Genomic DNA, 23,726 nt, shown 5'->3' with positions numbered 1-23,726 from the left:
CCAAATTCTCGAATGACCTCCATTGCCGGCAAAATCGAGGAATGTACCTTATCTAAATATAGAAGTAAATCATCCGCGTACAATGATATCCTCAACTCCACAGTTCCACATCTGAATCCCATTATTTCTCTGGACTTCCGAATTGCAACTGCCAATGGCTCCACCGCAGTAGCAAATAGCAAGGGCGAGAGCGGGCACCCCTGTCTAGTACCTCTCCCAAGAGGAAAAGACTCAGAGACCCTGCCATTAGCCCCAACCTTCGCCACCGGCGAGCCATACAACAGCCTCACCCAATTTATAAATCTGTGTCCAAAGCCCATTTTCCGAAGTACCGCCCACAAAAAACCCCACTCCAAACTATCGAACGCCTTAGCGGCGTCTAAGGACAAAATTGCTCTTCCCCCCAACTCCCCAGAACTATGTTGAATCCCCAAGTATAGTTTCCTAAGGTTCATAGATGTGGCTCTGCCTGGGATAAATCCCGTCTGATCCTTCTGTATAACAGATGAGATAACTCGGGACATCCTATTGGCGAGTACCTTGGCCAATAATTTAACATCTGTTGATAATAGGGAAATCGGGCGATATGAATCCGGAACCTCTGGATCCTTTCCGGGCTTTAATATTAAAACTATCAAAGCTTCCCTCATAGATGGCGGGAGGACCCTCTGCCTTTCAGCCTCTTCAAATACCTTAAGTAGCTTAGGTAGCAGTAAGGGTGCATAGGTTTTGTAAAACTCGCCAGGCAGGCCATCCATTCCTGGAGCCTTTTCATTTTGCATCTGACCAAGCGCCTCCTCCAACAGGATGTCCCGATCCAATGAATCCCTATCGCTATCAGCCAATGCAGGGAGAGAGAGCGCATCCAGGTACTGCTCAATCTCAGTCTCCGTGAGACTGCAATCTGATGTGTATAGTCGCATATAATACCTCCTTATCTCACTCACTATGTCCGCACTGTCTGTCACAGGACCACCCGAGTCCGTTTTTAGCCTATTGATATATGAAGATCCGTCCTGTGCTCTAATGACCGTGGCCAATAAATGTCCTACTCCCTCCCCCTCTATAAAATATTTTTGTTTGAGGAAATAACGTTTATTTGCTGCCGCCGACATGAGGTTTTCCCTGAGCGACCCCTGTGCCTTCTCCAAAGCTTTTTTAGTTTCCTCTGTCGGGTTGAGTATCACCGCAGCCTCCGCAACAGACACCTCCTGGATCAGACTCTGGGTGTAGCGTCTATTTTGGCTTTTCCGTGTGCATATTTCTCTAATATATAAGCCCCTGACATAGGCTTTCATGGAATCCCAGACTATGTGTGATGATGCAGAGTACTCATTAAGTTGAAAATATTCTAGAATGGCATCATGCAAAGATCCCCCTATAAGCTGGATCCAGAAGGGATTAAGCTTCCAGATAGGTCTAGATAGGGTGAGGGGGTGTCCCCATGAAAGTGTGACATGTAGCGGCGAGTGATCAGATACACTTCTAGGCAGGTAGGCCACCCCTCGTACATATGGGGTCATGAGTGTATTCCCAATGGCCAGGTCTATCCGTGACATAGCGTGGTGGGAGCTAGAGTAGCAGGAAAACTGTCTGGCTGTGGGGTTTTGGACACGCCAAAGATCTACCATACCCAGCTCCACTAACGTTCTAGCAAATGAGGTTGAGGCTGCATCCTCTGATATGTTTCCCGAATGCAACTTATCCAAATAGGGATGCAAATATGTATTAAAATCTCCTATTAGAAGAGTCGGCGCAGGGGGAAAGGAACCCAAAATAGACAAGATTCTTTTTACTGGTTGGACTGAATAGGGCGGGGGGATGTATATTGCAACCAAAATAAATTGTATACCGTATAACGTGCAAAGCAAACATACAAATCTGCCCCCAGGGTCAACCACTGATTTAGTACATGAGAAGGGGATGGACCTGTGCACCAGTATACTGATACCCCGCGCATGGGTCGAGTACGTGGAATGATATTCATGTGAAACCCATCCCTTTCTTAGCCAATGAATATTATCTTTCACCATGTGGGTCTCAGACATACACAGGATAGCCGGGAGAAATTTCTGCATATTAGTAAATATAGCACATCTCTTATTTGCATCCCCGAGCCCCCTAACATTCCACGCTACAATATTAAGTGATATCGCCATAAGAGCAGACTAAAAAATGAGAAATCGGAACATACTCCACTCCCGAGGGAGAGAGGCAATCTCCACCATCCCTCAGTACAATGAATTGGGCGACACGGCTGACGCACATCACATCCCACAGAACAATTAGGGAATACAACAACAAACGAAAAAAACAAAGGAGGGAGAGGGAGCACTGCACACCAGTGCACAGCGCCCCTACCCCCAAACACAAGTGTAACTTGCACATTTCTCTCAAATAGAGAGAATCAGGGCTAGAAAACTCGCCCAGAGTCCATGCAGGGAGAAGGGTCCACAGCTTGTCACTGTAACGAGTGTCCACAGCAATCCGGTCAGCTCCCGCCCTGAATCCGAAATGGAATGAACAGTAGTAATTATACCAGCATAGCGTCCTAGACAAAAAGGAGTAACAACACCTGGTGGCGAAAAAAGGGAGAACTTCAAGTATTCTTCCTCCTCATGGACCTCTCATTAATATCCAGCCAGGACAGCGCCATTCCCGCCGTATCAAAAAAGTGCGTTTCTCCATTCACATCAATCCGCAGTCTAGCAGGGTACATCATGGAATATGTCACCTGTAAGTCACGTAGGCGTTTTTTAATCTCAATAAATTGCGCCCTTTTACGCTGCACCTCCAGGGAAAAATCAGGGAAAATGGAGACTTTCCTCCCATTAATAGCAAGTTCCTTAATGTCTCTGGATCTGCGCAGGATAGCATCTCTATCTTTAAAGTGTAGGAGCTTAAGCAAGATGGGACGCGGGGGTGCTCCCGGCGGGGGGGCACGCGTAGGGACCCTGTGTGCTCTCTCAATAGTAAAGAATGGGGACAAAACATCTTTACCAAAGGTGTCCATTAGCCATTTTTCAAAAAAGCCAAGTGAGTCAGTCCCCTCCGTCCTCTCCGGAACCCCCACCAGTCGCAGATTACTTCTACGGGAGCGGTTCTCTAAATCATCCACCTTGTTCAGCAGTATTGTAATATTTTGCGTGGCTTTTCCCAGCTCCCGTGTTATTGGTGGCAATTTATCCTCCGTCGCACCAACACGCTCCTCCAGTTCCCCCACCCTGGCAGTCACCCCTCGCAGCTCTTGTTTAATACAGGCCATGTCCTTGGTGACAATCTCCATTTGATTACTTAGAGTGGCCAGTGTGGTATTGCAGGAGTTAATTGCTGCGAGGATTTCTCCCAGTGTGGGCTCAGCAGTCACAGACTCCGGCTGCTCCCCATCCCCCACTCCTTCCTCCTCCAGCACAGGCCCCTGTGTCTGCACATGTTGGGCTGAAGGGGGGCCCAGTTTACTCACTGTTCCCTCCCTGGAGAGATGATCCTCCAGCTCCACGCTGCATCCAGCGTCTGCCTCAGTCTGTGCACTGGGCGATTGAGCAGCAGCAGGAGGCACCCTTGCTTATCGTTCCAGCCTGCCAGCAGCTCCCATCGCTCCACTACCAGCCGACTTGTTGTTTGCTGGTGCCATCCTGGATGTAGCAGAGGCGCGCCCCGGCGTCTCCTTATCTTTTTTACTGCTGCGGTTCGACATGGCCCAAGGATCCTCCGCTGTCTAAACGCCCAGGGAGATATTGCAGCCCTCCAGGTCAGTGGGACTCGTCAGCAGTGCCGGTAATCAGGATTTATTGTCGGATCCGGGCAGGAGCTCTCACTCCACGTCCTCCCTACATGAGGTCCAGGCCACGCCCCCTCATGATGGTAATTCTACAAATAGCAAAGCCATATGTTATGTTCTTTCTGACTGCATGTATGTCTAGGCGTGTCTCCATGTACCTATGGCTTACACCTTAAGGCTTCATCCAGAGCTGCATCTTGGGACAAGTTCTAAAACTAGTGCATCTAAAAACATTGGCACTTTCAATATAGAAAATCATTTGGTGTGCTACTGATGTTACATGAACTTACACACCAGCCATATCACTAAAGCATATCTACACCTTCACACAGAAATTTCTTTTTTCATTATTTGCATCCTAGATACAAAGTTAAGCACCTTTAGAACTGGTCAATTTTTTCCATTGCACAAAGTCCTTTATTTAGCTTGGTACTTTAGATAAATAAATACTAATCTGTCAGCTACTTCTTCTGAGGGTTCTCTTCGGCCTATTTCACACATCAGTTTTTTTGGTCAGTCAAAATCCGCTAAAATGGCGGATAACGGATCCGTTCCTGTACTGACCACAACGTTTGGCACCGGACCGTTATTTTAACGGATCCGTCAAAGCAAGAATTTTAAAGGAACCGCTTCCAAGAGAGAGCAAGAATTTTTCAGCCGCCAGAGCAGAGTTTAGGGTTAAATTTGCAGCTGAGTGAAGTCTTTCGGGCATGCGCAGTGAGAAATGCGGATCCGGCCGCCCGAAAAAACGTTGCATGCTCCGTTCGGGCATGTCGGCGGACGTCAAAATTGACGGATCCAACGGATGGCCATCTGTCAAGATCCGCCGGTAATGCAACTCAATGGGAAAAAAAAAACGGATCCGCCAAGAAAAATGGCGGATCCGTTTTTTTTTGCAAAACGGCGGATTTTGACTGATGGACACAAACGGATGTGTGAAACAGGCCTTAGCTACCCCCCACCCCCCTTCCTTAGAAATAGCAGGTGGAATCACATGTAAAATGGAGAGAGGTTAGAGTACCCTGGATTGTCCTGAAAACTGGCTATAGACAAGAGCATAGAACATGTAGTAGAAATTGCAGTACTGTAGCTGTGCTGATACTTGAAAGCGAGTTTAGTGATATACTACAGCAAGTGATGACTGAAGAACCCTGGATCCACAGACCTCACATCCTGCCTATATTACTGGCAGAGACACTCCCACAAAAAGCTTTAGCTTGTTTCAGGCTGCAAACTCTATATCGAGGGGTCTGAAAATGAATGATGAATGCAGACTTAAGTGACATTGTATTAACCACTAAAATGTAAAGAATCATTTTTTTTCCATTTTGAAAGGTTTTCCATAGCTATTACCAGGATTTTCCCGGCTTGCTTTGTTGTTGACCTATCCACAGGATTGGTCCTCAATATCAGTTTGGTGGAGGTGCATCTACATTCACTTCAGTAGCTGCAATACCTGAGAATGGCCAATAAGCTGAATTATGCCGTTTGGTTATGTAGCCTCTTTACATGCAGCCACTGCCTGGGCTGAATAATTATGACTTGTGGGGGTGGTGTGTGTAGGGATAGATCATCACTATCCGATCTGGGAGGGACCATGCACAGGCATTCCATATGTGTAAGTAGTAGACCACTCCTTCAAAGGATTACCCAATCTGTTATTTATGTTAATGCATTGGAAGCAGGAAAATGGACTTAGGTGAGCATCATGGCAACTTTGATGGGGTCAAATTTTGATGGCTCGGCCACTAGGGAGCAACTCTTAAAGCGGCTGATCTTATAATAGGTTACTGATATGCAGTGGTTAGTACTTGGCCTTGCTCAGACCTATTGTGCTATGCGGTGAACTGGTGACAGGGTCTTGTTGGCTGAAGGCTTACAGTTTCCCGTAGGTAGCAAATGCTAACCCAACTGGTCCAATCCAACAAAGACTGCTGTGACCAAAGCTAGTTAAAAGGTTAATGTTGGTTATAATAAAAACTTGTAAAGTGTGAATGCTTTATGGCTTGTGTATTGGACAAAGTGCCCAGCCTGACGTGCGTCTACTATCTGAAGCATGGAACCGGGCCACGGAGCAATAGAAGTTGGCGGCCTTGTCTGATAGCATAGATTTTTCTTTCATGTTGTCAGCTGAGTGTGCATTCCTTGCCTGGGGAAGACGTGGTACTAGGATGCGCTATGGAGAAATGGCAAGCCTGCGCTAGTATTGCGATCTTGGCAATGTTTGTTTCCTAAATTGCAACCTGTTTAGCATTTAATTAGGTCGTATGCATCAATATTTCCTCAATTTCACCGGAATCCTAATAACTGATTGGATTTGTTTCTCCTTTCAGTTAAAAAGGTTCAAGTTCGAAAACCGGCACCAGGCGTTCCAGATGCTGTCCCGTCTCGGAAGAAGCCAACACCTGTCAATCTGGCCAATGCAATGAAAAAAAGCTCCAGCATTGTGGCACAGAGACCCTTCAAAGATAGGGTCATGCACTTACTGGCTCTCAAACCGTATAAGAAGCCTGAGCTAATTCTGCGCCTGCAGAAGGATGGTCTCTCCACGCAGGACAAGGATTCCCTGGATGGCCTCCTGCAACAGGTCAGTGTCGTGCCCCTTCTCATAGTGCTGAATGTAGTCTGCCTGCATTGCCGTACTGTGCTCTGCTGTCGAATCATAGGGCCTGTTTGGAGATTATATGTTTGCTGAAATCTCTCCGTTCTTTGATAAAGAAATATTGGTCCCTGAAAAGCAGTATTGTTTTTATCTTATTTACTTACACTGCCTGAGACTTTGATTAATCTAAGTGTAATAGTCAGGAAAGCCAAAGAAATGTCTGTCATTGAGCCATAGTGTTTGTGAAATGGCTGATTAAATGGAGCGTACACTCACAAATGTGAATTTATTATCCAGGTTGTCTTTTTATCAGTGTAATATTGGAGGTTAAGCACTTTTAATGCATTGGCTATAATCCAGCATTCATTGTCAGTTCTTTTGGCCTCTGAAAGTACATCAATCCAGGACACATGGAAGGGGCCATTTGCTGATTGGCCATGCTAAAGACCCTAAAGTGTTGCAGGTGCATATTCTGTCCATTATCCTCACGGCTCCTCATCTAGTCCAGGAATCTGCGTATTCAGCCTATCAGTGGCGCTTGCGTACTAACCTCCGTTTTTTTCATGGAAGTCACATTTCTTACTATTCAGCCACATAATGTAGGGAGAATGGTTATTGGAAGTTCTCAGCTAATGAAACGAAATGCAATTTACTCCCAATATAAAAGGGTATAAAAGTACACATTCTCACAAGTCTCCTCTGAGCTGCTTTAATGCATTTCAGTTACAGAATCCAGAATTTAAAAAGGTTGTCAACTACTTTATCATTGAATGACAGATCCGAAGCATAGGTCAATCAATGTGTAATCAGTCGGGGTCTGACCAATCAATAGGTGGATGTGCAGCACCTGGCCGCGGCCACTATCCGAAGACAGAGCAGCTCCGCAATTGAGCAATTCCAGCTGGCCACCGAGAACGATCCTAACCATAGATCATCATTGATAAAGTAGTGGAGAACCTCTTTAATGTCATGGCTTCTGTAGTACATTCAACTCTTGGTCTTTTTAAAGTAATCACACATTTCTCACTGCTGCTACTTTACATCTGCTCCATTAGCTGGCACATTTAATAATGTAACTTTGCCCAAATTAGCGATTAGGGGATGCAAAAATGCATATATACATACTGTATATAAAACTTTAGATGAGGTTGTCGGTCCTCAAAGCCTGCACTCTGTGTGACAACTCCTGTAAAGCTGAACACCAGGACTTTGCTTTGCTCTGTGTAGCTTTTCTCCATTATTGTTAACATTTTGGATCTTACGTTTGTGTTTTTTTTTTTTTTCTTGGTAGCTTTTATTAAAGGTCCCTGTTTGTTTGCATTTCTGCAGTGTGCTCCAGGGTTCCACCTGAATCCCTCCCATAAAACAAGAGTCAGACGAACTCCCGTGGGAGGCCATAGAATACAATGATGCAATGCAGTTCAAATGACTGGTTTCTTTTCTTGGTTTTTTTTTTTCTGAAATTGTCATCTTTTCAGATAGCCACTGACATGTGATCCGAAAACATGGACAATTTTAGAGGAAAGCACAAATTGAATTAATTTGCAGTCTGTTTCAGTGCATTGTATGGACCCCATAAGAGTTTGTATGAATCCTGTTTTTAAGGAAAACTAGGCGGAACACCCCAATCTTAGTGTCAACTGGACCCTAATATATCATTGAGAGTCTTAACTAGATGGGTGTCATTTGCAGTTGTCTGGGTGTTTAATTTTTTTTTTTAACTTTTTTTAGGTAGCGATTCTGAGTGCCAAAGACTGCACCTACACCTTGAAGGACTGTCTGTATAAGGAGGTGCAGAAGGACTGGCCTGGGTACTCTGAAGGAGACCAGCAGCTGCTAAAAAGGATTCTTGTCCGGTAATTTTATAGCTTTAGTTCCAGAACACTACACCGGGGTTCCAAGGGTCTAATTGTATTGTGTTTTTATGTTTGAATTTTTTTTGTATTTTTGTTATATGTGGCAGAATGTTTTAGGGTTTCTGCTTTTGCGGCATATTTTGTTGCAAAGTTACCACAGTCTTTACCCTACATATTGCAAGTATGAATGTTACAATGCATCCCATCCAAGAAAATGAATGGCCTTCCCAAGGATTTGAAAGTCTGCATCATATGATGTTCTCTGTGTGTAAAATAACCCCAGTGTGTAGATGAGATGCTAATATACTTCCATTATGTTTGGGAAGTGGTGCGCATTTTTGTCTTTGCGTGCATCTGTAGGGTGCGTGAGGCATTCCTGTATATTTTCATACCCGCTTTTTTGATCCATCGTGGGATGTATTGAGCCTCGACCATTTAGACCTTGCACATGTTCTACTGACTCCATAAAGTATATTTTTTACCTCTCGTCATTTTCTCCTTCTTATCCGTTTCTGGCTTCTTCACTAGTTTGCTTTGTAGGCTATTGGATTTGGAGAAATCGCATGTGACTGTTTAGTTGCAGTTCATCTGGAGATTGCTGCACATTCTTTTAGTGTTTAGTGGGCTACAATCCAGTTACATTAGTCTCGTGATGGGGACTAAGGTAGAGCATGGAAAAACTCCACTTTCATACTGTGCCTGAGGGGCACCCCTGCTACAGTCCTGACCGTGCATGGTGTATTCTTGTTGGGGCAGGGCAGACTATATGGCAATGTCTGCAGCGAATGAGCGAATTGTATAATGACAGCTAAAAATGTCTTATAACTTAATTTCCTGTATCAAAGGTTTACAAAATTCTGCATTAAAATGAAGTGAAGTGGCTTGCATTCCCTGTAGCTGCTGTCTTTCATAGACCGGGTGCCCATGATCCGGAGCTAGCAGGTCTTTGGATGCAGAGCATGTTCACTGAACCATGATGATTTTCCGCATCCAATACATTCTATTGGTGAAATTCCTCTTGCAAAGATGCTAGTCTCCGAAGGAGAAATTGACATGCTGTGGTCATGAGACGCGCCGCGTGTCCGTCTCCACGGGTGAGACTGGGATTTCTAGAATCCGGTATGCTGCAACATCTGACCGCTGCGGGTTTGTGGCTGCATAAGTACGCAGCGTGAAACCCGCAGCTATTACTGATCATGGGCACGTACCCTAAATGAATCTGTTGCCCTACTGACCACTGCATAGCACTCAGAAATGTAACCATGATGCCCATCTGAATGATTGCAGCAATTGGATCCGAAAAAACTTGTGTGTTTTCCCACAGTCGGATTAATATCACCATTCTCTGTAGGAAAATATTGGCTACTTATATTGAATACACGTTTTGACATCTGATCTGGCACATCTTCAGGCGCTTGCCTGTCACTTTCTTTTTGGTGGTAGTTTTTCTGTGTTTATGGGCTGCTGTTTGTTTCCTTAGGAAGCTCTGCCAATCACAGAATCCAGGATTAGGTGGAGACAGTGCTCCTCTGAGCCCCCCCAAAGACAATGTGAATTCCTCTACCCCCTTTCCTCAGGTAAGTGACTTATCTTTAATGTAAATTAGCAATATTTGGCCAACTGTACATACGGTTACAAATCCAATTTTGTTGCCCATTTCCTATTTTACAATTGAAAACGATCAGACTCCTTTCTGTATGATAAAGATGCTTTTGATTTCTTCTTTTTTAAAGGCAAATGACTTAAAATAAAGGCTTTGTTCACATTTGTGCTTTCAACCATAAAAAACACAAAGAATTTTTGTGTTGTGACAAATTCCATAGGGCATTGTGACTTCACACTGATGTGGCCAGAGCCTTAGGGCCCCGTCACACACAGCAATCTCGCTAGTGAGATCGCTGCTGAGTCACAACTTTTGTGTCACAACAGCGATCTCACCAGCGAGATCGCTGTGTGTGACAGCGATCAGCGACCGGCCCCCCTGCCGGTATCGCTGATCGCTGCAAGAAACCTCTGGACATTTTTTTCGTCGCTGATCTCCCGCTGGCCAGCACGCATCGCTGCGTGTAACAGGCGGGAGACCAGCGATCAGCTGTAAAATAATAACAATATTTTTTATTTTTTTTATTCTCACCTTCCGGTGTCCCGCGCAGCATTCCCGCCTCTCTCCATGCTCCCGGTCCCAGTAATCCTTTGCAAGAATGACCGCAAGACTTCGCGATCCCGCGAGAACGGATGTCATCGCGGTAATTCTCGGAAAGGATTACTGGGACCGGAGCGTGGAGAGAGGCGGGACGTCGGAAGGTGAGAATAACAATATTTTTTATTTTAATTCTATTTGTGACATGAATATGGCATCAGCGCTAACGAACACAGGGATGCCACGCGCGGTGTCGCTGTGCTAATCGCTGCTGAAGCTGTCTGTGTGACAGCTCACCAGCGATCCTGACACGTTGATATCGTTGTCGGGATCGCTGGTAATTCGCTATGTGTGACTCCAGCTTAACACTATGAGCCATCAGAAGGACTGATATTTATTTTGGCTCAGTATTTCTGCATAAAGTGGGCAGCACTTAGGTTCAAATCCCAGGGCTGTGGAGTCGGTAAGCCAAACCTGTGACTCCAACTCCGACTCCTCAATTTCCCTTCCACCGACTCCGATTCCCACATATATTGCTTATATTTCAGTGAAAAATTTATTGTAGTACAATGTGAACATCAGACATTTAATCATTTTTATGATACAATAATCAAGACATTTAGATAGAACATAATATATATTTATTGGAATACAACTTTAGAACACAAAAAACTAATAAATTGTAAATATGTAATATCGATTACTTATATACTATGTAATAAACTATGTAAGTGGCAAAAAACAGTTTTCAACAAAAACATACTAAATAAAATTTGCGCAGTCTATGAATTTGTTCTAAGAAATGGAATTGCCTCCATCAGGTCCTCCTTCATAGATGACCTAAAATCTGACCTAATAATTTTAAGGCCAGAGAACAACCTCTCTACACTAACTTGGGTTGGAGGCAAAGCGGTAACCACATGGACAACATCTCTAACAATTTCCGGGTATAAAGGAATTGCCTCATGCACAGTCAGTTTTGATGAACGGTTGAATTTTCCTTTGAGAGCAAGTGAAACATTTTGCTGAAATATGGTCAATCTGCTTGCTATAGGAGACGGAGTGAAATCTTTTTCCTTGAAGCAACGCTTTGCCTGCTCCATGTCATCCAAATACTTGTCAAAGTCAAACTCCTCATCTGATGAGGATGAAGATATGGCAGCAGTAGCACTGTCAGGACCCAAGTCCTCTTGCGCCTGGCAGTCCTCCTGTAGGCCACTCATCCTAACTGCTACCTCAATCAGAGCTTCTTTTCCTTTTGTAAGCTGTTGATCATCAAGCAGTATACGATGACTGGGGTCCACATAAACAGCTGCCAGAAAAACTTTATTTTCCAATAGCTGGGCCTCTCTCCGTTTCATTGAAGCAGAAATGCCATCTGCGAGTAAATCTCCTCTTTGGGACAGGCAAAATAGCAAGTTATTCCACTCCCTTATGAAAATGCCAGGAGTTAAATCCTCAGCTTGTAATTTTTTAGTCACGGTAAAAAGGTGATTAAGCAATTCCTTCAATTCAGTCACCTGTGTCCATTGACCTTCATTTAGGGTTACCTGAGGGTTCGCCATATTTATAAGAAACGGTTTTAGCCAGGATCAAAACTAGGGGGGGGGGGGGCAGAATCTCGTACTGTTCCGCAGAATCTCATACTGTTCCGCAGAATCTCATACTGCACACCTCAGCTGCTGCAGAACCTTATACTGCACACCCCTACACTTGAAAATAAAGCCTGCACCTTAAGATGTGGTGAATGCAGTCTATTTATTCCAACTATCAGTTGATGTGTTACTGAAGACGAGCAATGCCTGTCCTGGGCGTCCTTTTGGGCAGCTATGAGGTGTACCTGACTGGTGCTAAAAATAAAAAAAGTGTTAGTCTGTGTGCTACCCGGCTTTCATTCTTTTTGGTACAGATAAGATATGGATAGACAGATATGGATAAATGGATAGAGCAGATTTCTAATCTGCTTTTGCTATTGAAAACATTATCTAGGAGCTCAAAAACCTTTCAGGTGATGCGGTTTTTTAAAAAGCTGATCTGCTTTTGCAGCTGAAAAACGTATCCTCAAAAACCGCAGCAAAAACGCTGTGTGTGAATGTAGCCTTAGATCAGGAATAGAACAGTCATAGGACATTTCATAACTTTCCCAAATTCCTATGAAAAAATATTCAGCACATTCTGCATTGAACTACTGTACCCATTTTATTATATATTTTAGGAGTTGGTCCATTTTATACCGACTCCACAAAAATGAGCTCCGACTCCACGACTCCGACTCCACAGCCCTGCCAAGGACAACATCTACAAGGAGTTTGTTCTCCCCGTGTTTGTGTGGTTTCCTCCCACAATGTATACTGATAGGGAATTTAGATTGTGAGTTCCATTGCGGACAGCGATGATAATGTGTGCAAACTGTAAAGCGCTGCGGAATAGGATACAGCTATATAAGCTACGCATAATAAAAGTGAATATTGGCCTTACTGGAGGGTTTTTGTTTTGTCATTATACAAGTCTGTGCTTAATAATCACTCTTCTCTTGCTGACTCTCACAGACGGCATGGTACAGTTCGATGGGTGTCTCTGGTGCCTCTTCGTTTTTCTTACAGTGGCTATCCTCCTTCCCTGTTTCATGTGAATGATGCATCCTACGTCATCAACACTTTGTCCTGCATAGTGCTCCTGAGCAAAGCTGTAGTGCCGGGAAAGAGCAAAGAGCGTGGATGACTCCTAGGTACAACCAGCGCATGCACTACAGTGCTTTGCTGTGCCCTCGTCAGGGCAGAGAAGTGCGCCTGAGCAGGAACGCAATGGGCGACACTGCGGATGACTTGAGGCGTTATCCAAACTGAGAGGAGAAGGACTACTGCTATTGTAAGAGAGGAGGCATCGGATCAAGACCGGAGACACCCATCGGACCTGACAGTGCCGTCTGTGAGTAAAATAAAAGCTTTTTTGTGCCTTTCAGGGTTGGATTGGGGAAATATTTGATACACTGTCAGTTTTGCAAGTTTTCCCATCTACAAAGAATGGAGCAGTCTGTACTTCTTATTGTACATATCCTTTACCTGTGTGAGAGAAATATAAAAATAAAAACCAGAAATTCACATTGTAGGATTTTCACATAATTAACTTGCATTTTATTGCACGAAATTAGTATTTGATACAATAGAAAAACAAAGCTTAATATTTAGTACAGAAACCTTTGTTTATAATTATAGACGTCAGACGTTTCCTGTAGTTCTTGACCAAGTTTGCGCACAGAGCAGCAGGAATTTTTGCCCACTCCTCCATACAGAGCTTCTCCAGATCTTACAGGTTTCGGGGCTCTTGCTGGGCAACATTGAGCTTCAGCTCCCTGCAAAGACTTTCTATTAGGTTCAGGTCTGGAGACTGGCTAGGCCACTACAAGACCTTGAAATGTCTCTTACGGAGCCACTCCTTAGTTGCTATGGCTGTGTGATTCGGGTCATTGTCATGCTGGAAGACCCAGCCTTGGCCCATCTTCAATGCTCTTACTGAGGGAAGGAGGTTGTTGGCCAAAATCTCGAGATGCATGATCCTATCCATCCTCCCTTCAATATGGTGTAGTTGTCCTGTCTCCTTTGCAGAAAAGCACCCCCAAAGTATGATGTTTCCCCACCATGCTTCACGGTTTTGGGGGGGGGGGGGGACGGTGTTCTTGGGGTTGTACTCCTACTTCTTCTTCCTCCTCCAAACACAGCGAGTGAAGTTGATACCATAAAGTTCTATTTTGGTCTCATCTGACCACAGGACCTCCTATGCCTCCTCTGAATCATCCAGATGGTCATTTGCCAACTTCAAATGGGCCTAGACATGTGTTGGTATGAGCAGAGGAACCTTGTGTGCCCTGCAGGATTTTAATCCATGACTGCATAGAGTGTTAATACTAACGGTAAGGTAATGTTTGAGACTGGTCCCAGCTTTCTTGAGGTCATTAACCTGCTCCTCCTGTGTAGTTCTGTGTTGATTCCTGACCTTTCGTAGAATTATCCTTAACTCACGAGGCGAGATCTTGCATGGAGCTCCAGATTGAGGAAGATTGACAGTCAACTTGTGTTTCTTTTCTAATAATTATGCAAACAGTTGTTGCTTCTCACCAAGCTGCTTGCCTTTTTGTCCTGTAGCTCATACCAGCCTTGTGCAGGTCTGCAAGTTTGGCCCTGTTGTCCTTAGACAGCTCTTTGGTCTTGGCCAGGTTGGAGGGGTTGGAGTGTGATTGTGTGTGGACAGGTATCTTTTATACAGGTAACGAGTTCGAAGTGGTGCAGTTGGTACAGGTAATGAGTGTAGAGTAGGAGAGCTTCTTAAAGAAAAACTAACAGGTTTGTGAAAGCTAGAATTATTGCTGGTTGGTAGGTGATCAAATACTTATTACATACTGTAACATGCTATTTAATTACTTAAAATCTTACAATGTGATTTTCTGGTTTTTATTTTTTAGATTCTGTCTCTCACAGGTGAAGTGTACCTACAATAAAAATTACAGATCTCTGCATGCTTTGTAGGTGGAAAAACTTACAAAACTGGCAGTGTAGCAAATACTTATTTTCCCCAATGTATACAGTACACTAGAATGCTGTATCGGGGATGAAAGATGCTGGCCTTACTTTTATGTGGGGAAATCCTGGTGACTGGTTCCCTTTTAATTCAATACAAAGTTAGGGTTGGGGGTCGGACCATTGACATGTGCTGTTTACTGAAGTTAGAAGTGCAAAATTTCTATTTTTAACCTGTTAATGACCTAGCCAGTTTTGACCTTAAACCCTTTATTCCCAAGGGTGGTTTGCGTGTTAATGACCAGGCCAATTTTTACAATTCTGACCACTGTCCCTTTGAGGTCATAACTCTGAAATGCTTCCATGGATCCCAGTGATTCTGACATTGTTTTCTCATGACATATTGTACTTCATGATAGTGGTAAAATTTCATTCATATAACTTTTTTCTATTTGTGAAAAAAATGGAGATTTGTCGAAAATTTTGTAAAGTTCGCAATTTTCCAACTTTGAATTTTTATGCCCTTAAATCACAGAGATATGGCACTCAAAAAACTTAATAAATAACATTTCCCACATGTTACTTTACATCAGCACAATTTTGGAACCAAAAATTTTTTTTTGTTAGGAAGTTATAAGGGTTAAAAGTTGACCAGCGATTTCTCATTTTTGAAACACCATTTTATTCTTACGGACCACATCACATTTGAAGTGACTTTGAGGGGTCTATATGATAGAAAATACCCAAAAGTGACACCATTCTAAAAACTGCACCCCTTAAGGTGCTCAAAACCATATTCAAGAAGTTTATTAACCCTTCAGGTGCTTCACAGGAATTTTTTGAGTGTTTAAAAAAAAAAAAAAAACATTTAACTTTGTTTCACAAAAAAACAAAGCGTTCCCAGGCCTCGCGATGCTCCCGTTCCCAGTAATGCCTTGCGACAATGACCTTTGATGACGTAGCAGTCTTGCGATACTGTAGCCGTCTTGCGAGACCGCTACGTCATCACAGGTCCTTGCCGCAAGGCATTACTGGGAACGGGAGTTGGCGGGAGCATCGATAAGGCTGCGCGGGTGGTGAGTATAACCCGATTTTTTTATTTTCTATTTTTTTTTTTTTTTTAACAGGGATATGGTACCCAGGGCTTGGAGGACAGTCTCCTCCAGACCGTGGGTACCATCCGCACATGAGACGCTCACTTTGCGCATGGTGGGCATAGCCACATACGGAAAGTAAGCGGATCTCATGCATTCCTATGTGTGCGGAATCGCGGCAATTCTGCAAAAATGAGCCTGCTGCTTTTTTCCCCGCAGTGCGATTCTGCTGCAGAAAGGTACGGCATGCCATAGGAATGCATGGGGTGCGTTCTGTATGCATTTTTGCAGCGTGTTTGCGGCGAAAAACTCAGCAAAAATGCATACAATGCGCAACGCGAGTACACAGCCTTAAAAGTTGACCAGCGAATTTTCTTTTCCAACAAAATTTACAAAACCGTTTTATATGGGACCACCTCACATTTGAAGTCTTTGAGGGGCCTATATGACAGAAAATACCCATTTTTAAAACTTCACCCCTCAAGGTGTTCAAAACCACATTCAAGAAGTTTTTTTTTTAACCCTTCAGGTGCTTCACAGGAACTGAAGCAATGTGGAAGGAAAAAAAAATAACATTTAATTTTCATGATAAATTTACTTTACGCCCAAACCTTTTTATTTTCACATGGGTAACAGCAGAAAATACACCCCATAATTTGTTTAATTTCTCCTGAGCTTGCCTATACCTTATTGGTGGGGGAAATCTATTGTTTGGGTGCACAGCAGGGCTTAGAAAGGAAGGAGTGCCATTTGACTTATTGAATGTAAAATCTAAACAGTTGAAACCCCCCCTTCAAGTGACACCATTTTGGAAACCACACCCTTCAAGGATTTTTATACTGGGCTATAGTTGGCATTTTGAATCCACAGGTTCGGTTGTCATATTGAATATGTTTTCATTGGTGTTGAGCACAAGTGCTCTGTACTCCAGTTTGCATTGGGTGCTCGGATATGCACTGAACTCGTATCGCGGCTGTTAGACACACACATAAATAAAATTTAAAAATGCGGGCATCTGCGGGTATCCGCTATAATCCGATAATATTCGAGCCCCCGATGCAAAGTCGAGTAGCAAGCACTTGCGCTCAACAATAGCCATCATATCATCTTTTGTTTTTCAAAAGTGAAAAGAAAAAAAAAAGTTACCTACCCCCAACTACAAAATATATATATAATTTTTGTATAACCTAGGGGGTGACAAATGGTATTTGATTTATTTTTTTTCTTTTGATCACAGTGATGGGGTCTATCACAATGATCAGAAGGAACCAATAGGAAAATTCCTATTGTTGCCAGGTACCGGCTGTCAGATCTCGGCATGTGCCCATTTTTTGTCTCCAGGAAGACGCCGACGGGTTGGGGAACAATTTTCCAACTCTAGGCGGCGCTACAGCCTTCTTCCCTCATCGCTGTTTTAAAACAGCGATCAGGAATAAGTACCCTTAGTGGATTTATTCCTGTGTGGAGGAAATCGAAGACTAAGGGTCCCATTTCACATAGCGATGCACCAGCGATCCCTACAACGATACGACCTGGTAAGGATCGCTGGTGCGTCGCTAAATGGTCGCTAGTAAGCTGTCAAATGGTCAGATTTACCCAACGACGCAGCAACGATCCGTATGACGACCCCGCTGTCGTTGGGACCTTGTCACAAGCAGTGATTCTGATGACTCCCACCTGCGTCCATGATTTCTGAGTCCCTAACGAGGTCGCTCGTCGGTGTCAAACACAGTGATGCGCGCTGGCTAGCGGGACACCAGTGATCAAAAAATGGCCCAGGACATTCCAGCACGATCAGCGACATCACAGCGGGGGGGGCGGTCACTGCTAAGTGTCACATGTAACGAGATCGCAGGCAAGGTCACTGTTGCATCACAAATCGGTGATGCTTCAGCGATCTCGCTAGCGATCTCAATATGTGAGACGGGGCCTTAAGAAGTTTGATTTCGTGAACCCTGCAATGTTTTTGTGATTTTAAAATTGCCTTTTCATATGACAACTTTCGTATTGTTTGTTTTAGTCCTGGACCACAGAAATGTCTGGCCACCGGTAATCTTTTTTTTTTTTTTTTTTTAAATTGTGTGGCAATGAGACCTCATTCCTTGCTCTCAGTTTCTGTCCTGTTTCTCCCACATAGAGGCCCCCAATAGAACATATAGTGCACAGAATTAAGTGCATCACATTGGAAGAGGAACGAGTGAATGTCCCAAGAATCTGTTACAGTCCTACTGTATGTTGGGATTTGGTATCCTGTCTTTGGTCTCTAAATAAGTGCAGAATCTGCAGCTCTTCACATTGCACTGATAAGTTCCTCTCGGTGTATCTGAGGGCATTCAACTTCAGATCATGTTCTTAAATTTGTAGGTTGCCTGTAGCAGAGCAACGGAGGGTCTTTGAATATTGTCTTTAGCCCGCGTCATCCTTGTGTAAGATGTGACGTTTTTAGAAGTTGTTCTCAGTACCTCAAGCTGTGGGTTGTAGCTCACCACCAAAGGTACACAATTATTTTCATCTTTTTCTCAATATTGAAGTAATTGAATTCTAGGGATCCTTGTGGCTCTAATGATCTGATCATGGTGGTGGGATGGTAGCCTTGATTTTAAAAATGTCTTTTTAAGATAGGTTAAGTGTTCAGGCCTTTCGTTAGGCTATATCTAAGGGCCTGACTGTAGGTGATGGACCTTTTAATGTGTTTCGAGTGGAAGCTGTCCCATCTGGGGTATGTTTGCGGTCAATTGGTTTCCGATACACCTATGTCTGGATTGAACCATTTTGAATTTTCATGGTGGTATTCAGAAAGTTGATATCTGTTTTTTGTGTGGTCCAAAGTCAAGTTTATTGTGGGATGAAATGTATTGAATTTGTCATGGAATTTTAGAAGACTCAGTCCAGATTAAGATGACATCGATATAACGTAAATAAATTAAGGGTTTGATTAGTGTAAGGCCACACAAACGCGGCGCCGTACTAGTACTGCTCTTTGCGGAACGCACCTCCCGCAGAGCAGTGCTAGTACAACGCATGTCGGGAAGGGGTTAAGCGTACTTTAAAAACACATCTCTTTAAATAAGCCTATCCCCTCAACTCAGTAGTCTAACCCTTCCCTGTTCCTTTCTTCTAAATATTAATCAGAAGCTGCTTCCTCCTATTCCTGTCTCCACATCATACAAGCACCTGATAATTGCCCTTAGACACACTGGCTGATCACATGCAGCTTTATATGAAAATCCCTATTATAATTGCTGAACCAGGAATAGCGAGCACTTTTCATCTATTGTGTCCCCCATATTTCCTTGTAAGCTTGCAAGCCAGGCCCCCACTACTACTGTAACCATTTACATGGTCTTACCTTGTATTGAGTTTACTGCCTATATATGTCCCCGCTTACTTGTATGTTGGCGCTATATAAAGAATATAAATAAAATGATTAAATTATGATGTCTCTATTTTGAGCTAATGTAAATGCCCCTTCGCCCTGATGGTAGCACTGAGGAGCCTTTCATCACAAGTAGAAAGCTCCATGGAACAGTTGGTGAGCGGCACGTCCAATCCATGCTAGATTGCATGTGAGGGAAAGGTATTCATAAACTAGTACTGCTGTAAATGCGGGCAGGATGTGAATCACACAGGATTACTGACCATGGCTTTAGTCAGTCAGTAGCCTGACTCATCTTCCTGCTGTGCCTGCCTCACTTTACCTTTGCTTCATTAACTCCACAAATGCTATAACTTTGTGAGCGCCGATTATAATGCTTTTATCAGGACACTAAACCCAAGTCTATGCAAACTGCTAAGGATCTGTACATAGCTGCCAATTTTTAGCCACATATGACAGGATTTGCAGTGGAGTCTCCAAAGCAAATTTGAACGGAGCTTAATATAATAAATTTTATTTCTATAGCGCCAACATATTCCGCAGCACTTTACATTTCAGAGGTGACATGTACAGACGATAGACATTACAGCATAACAATAATCACATAGGTCATAACAGATACCAAGAGGAGTGAGGGCCCTGCTCACAAGCTTACAATCTATGAGGAAAGAGGTAGACACGAAAGGTGGGTGGTAACAGTTGCCCTGATTGTATGGACCAGCCATAATGTTAAGTGTGTAACAGTACAGACACAGAGGGCTAATGGATGCATAAAGCATATGGGAACATGACGCGGGGAACCTGGTTATGGTAAAAACTTTTGGCTGTGCCACACAGGGATAGATTAGGTTAATGTGTTGAGGCGGAAGGCCAGTCTGAATAAAATGCGTTTTCGGGGCAAGCCTATCGCACCATTCTGTGCTTTATGGACTCTTCCCTGGGTTCATACTGTCAGAGCCATCCAGGAGGCTTGACGCCTTATGAACTGCTTCAAAGATGCTATTTGGGTCGCCAGGAACCGGCTCGTCTTGAGGAGGGAAGAGGATGTCCATCCAGGACTGCCGCAGGCTGATCCACAGCCTGCTCAGAGACTATTCCATCGTCGATGGTCTGGAGGATGAGGACAAGGACTAGACCCCTTTTCCTCCCCCACTTTCCCCTTATGTATCTAGTCTTTCAATAAAGCTTTGGGCCTGTGATCTCCCCCTACCTACCCCCTCTTTCCAATCCCCTTCCCCTATCACAGGTCGTCGTACTGTTTTGTTTAACATGCTTTTTATTTCAGCTTGAGTATTTTTGTGTAGCATAGGAGTTTGATGTATAGGTAGTGTCATATTCTTATGCTTTGTATAAATGATGTAGAATTACGTGTGTACCGGGCTGCGGCACGGTACACGCGCTTAACCCCTTAAGGCTATTTGACATATCCACACAAGTCACTTAGTGCTCTGACGGATATACAGCTTCTATACCCGTGTGATCAGCAAGTTAGATACCGCCGGGCTCCTGCTGTAATTACTAGGATGAGCATTCCCGTACATCCCCAATGTTTAATCTCTCGTATGCCACAGTCCAGAGTAAAGGCCCCTTTACATTTAGCGATGCCCAAGCGATCCCGACCATCTCCTCCCTTGTTTCAGTATACCATCCTGCCCGCGCCCTCCATTCTGCTGATGACCTGAGGTTAGCATCCTCAATCAGAACCTCCCACTCCCGCCTCCAAGACTATACACGTGCTGCGCCAATTCTTTGGAATGCACTTCCCAGGTCAATACGATTAGTCCCCAATCCCCACAATTTTAAGCGGGCCCTGAAAACTCATTTATTCAGACTGGCCTACCGCCTCAACACATTAACCTAATCTATCCCTGTGTGGCACAGCCAAAAGTTTTTACCATAACCAGGTTCCCCGCATCATGTTCCGACATGCTTTATGCATCCATTTGCCCTCTGTGTCTGTACTGTTACACACTTAACACTATGGCTGGTCCATACAATCAGGGCAACTGTTACCACCCACCTTTCGTGTCTCCCTTTTTTTCCTCATAGATTATAAGCTTGCGAGCGGGGTCCTCATTCCTCTTGGTATCTGTTATGATCTATGTGATTATTATTATGCTGTAATGTCTATTGTCTGTACAAGTCCCCTCTGAAATGTAAAGTGCTGCGGAATATGTCGGCGCTATAGAAATAAAATTTATTATGATATGACCCGGTCAGGATCGCTGGTGCATCGCTAAATGGTCGCTAGTGAGCTGCCAAACAGGCAGATCTCAGCAGCGGTCGTTACTTACCTGTCAGACGCGGCGATGATGACGTCCTCCACCCGCGTCGCGCCAGCAGGAAGACGCCGACGAGAAATGGACGCGCGATCACCAATAACCAGCGGGGGGAGCCGGTCGGAGGTAGGTATCACATGTAGCGATATCCCTAGCAATATCGCTGCTGCGTACAAAATCGGTGACGCTTTAGCGATATTGATAGTGATATCGCTATGTGTAAAGCCCCCTTTACAGTGGCATATCAGGAATGTGACAAAAGAAAAGCTAAGGCCTCTATCAGCCCATCATCGCCACCACAGCAAGATTGTGAGTGCTGATATGTTGCAATGGCAACCGGAGTCCTTATAAACTCCTGCCATACACTACAGCCTATCGGACCCCATCGGGAGCAGAGCCTGTTAAGGTACTGTCACATTTAGCGATGCACCAGCGATCCCGACCAGCGATATGACGCGTTCAGGATCGCTGGTGCATCGCTGAGTGGTCGCTAGTGAGCTGCCACACAGGCAGATCTCACCAGCGACGTTGCAGGGGTCGGGGGTCGCTACTTGCCTATCACACTAGGCGATCCTGACGTCCTCCCGCCCAGCTCCATGCTCGTCTCTCCACAGGAAGCGCCGCAGGAAGCTGATGACGAGAAACGGTCCAGGACGTTCTTGCCCGATCAGCGATAACCAGCGGGGGAGCGGTCGTAGGTAAGTATCACACACAGCGATATCGCAAGCAATATCGCTATAACGTCACAAGTTATAGCGATATTGCTAGCGATATCGCTTAGTGTGACAGGCCCTTTAGGCCAACTGAGAGTCAAGCCCTGCCAGGTTTTACTATTGCAGTCAAGAACTTGCATGTTAAAGTCCTCCTGGGGGACTAATAAAAAAAAATTATATATATTAAAAAAAAAAAAGGTAGCACTTCATTACTTCAGTAGTTGAAAATAGTGGATTTAATTCAGACCCACATGTCGCAAGCTTGAGAAAGGCGCTGTGTGAGCCGAAACGTTGCCCAGACCTGTGGGTCTAAATTAAATCCACTTTTTTGAACTACTGAATTCATGGAGTGCTGCCTTTCTTTTTTAACTATTGGAGTTTGGGGCAAGTAATGGACTTTTTGCCTGGAGGCCTGGCACTCTGTATTTGAATTATTGTGCTGTTCCAGTTTTTTCTCTTGTATAAGTATGTATGTACACTACCGTTCAAAAATTTAGGGTCACTTAGAAATTTCCTTTTTTTTGAAAGAAAAGCCGTTTTTTTCCAAGCTAACATTAAATGATTCAGAAATACACTCTATACATTGTTAATGTGGTAAATGACTATTCTACCTGCAAACGTCTGGTTTGTAATGCAATATCTTCATAGGTGTTTAGAGGCCCATTTCCAACAACCATCACTCCAGTGTTCTTATGGTACTTTGTGTTTGCTAACTGTGTAAGAAGGCTAATGGATGGTTAGAATACCTTTTGAAAACCCTTGTGCAATTATGTTAGCACAGCTTAATACAGTTTGGCTGATTAGAGAAGCTATAAACCTGACCTTCCTTTGAGCTAGTTGAGAATCTGGAGCATTACATTTGGTTCCATTAAACTCTCAAAGTGGCCAGAAAAAAAGAACTTTCATGTGAAACTCCACAGTCTATTCGTGTTCTTAGAAATGAAGGCTATTACATGTGAGAAATTGCCAAGAAACTGAAGATTTCCTACAGCAGTGTGTACTACTCCCTTCAGAGGAGAGCACAAACGGGCTCTAACCAGAGTAGAAAGAGAAGTGGAAGGCCCCGCTGCACAACTGAGGAACATGACAAGTACATTATAGTCTGTAGTTTGAGAAATGACTCCTCACAGGTCCTCAACTGGCAGCTTCATTAAATAATACACACAAAATGCCAGTGTCAATGTCTACAGTGAAGAGGCGACTACGGGATGCTGGCCTTCAGGGCAGAGTGGTGGAGAAAAAGCCATATATGAGACTGACTAATAAAAGGAAAAGTTTAATACGGGCAAAAGAACACAGACATTGGACAGAGGAAGATTGGTAAAAAGTGTTATGGACAGACAAATCCAAGTTTGAGGTATTTGGATCACA

The 23,726-nt window shown here is 44.0% G+C and overlaps 1 protein-coding gene across 1 annotated transcript in view; it reads left to right on the top strand.

Annotated features, from left to right (window-relative positions):
- The window catches only part of ELL (elongation factor for RNA polymerase II), a 131,811-nt gene that overhangs the window by 76,562 nt on the left and 31,523 nt on the right, over positions 1-23,726 (top strand). The window contains exons 5-7 of the mRNA XM_073546153.1: positions 6,115-6,368; positions 8,115-8,239; positions 9,720-9,816. Of these exons, the coding sequence (XP_073402254.1) occupies positions 6,115-6,368; positions 8,115-8,239; positions 9,720-9,816 (476 nt within the window). The remainder of the gene's footprint in view (positions 1-6,114; positions 6,369-8,114; positions 8,240-9,719; positions 9,817-23,726) is intronic.

The sequence above is a fragment of the Dendrobates tinctorius genome, unplaced genomic scaffold (assembly GCF_039654945.1).
Source record: "Dendrobates tinctorius isolate UK_male_01 unplaced genomic scaffold, ASM3965494v1 ptg000011l, whole genome shotgun sequence".
Classification (NCBI taxonomy): Eukaryota; Metazoa; Chordata; class Amphibia; order Anura; family Dendrobatidae; genus Dendrobates; species Dendrobates tinctorius.
The sequence above is the reverse complement of the archived record's forward strand: the minus strand, read 5'-3'. Positions and strand labels throughout refer to the sequence as shown.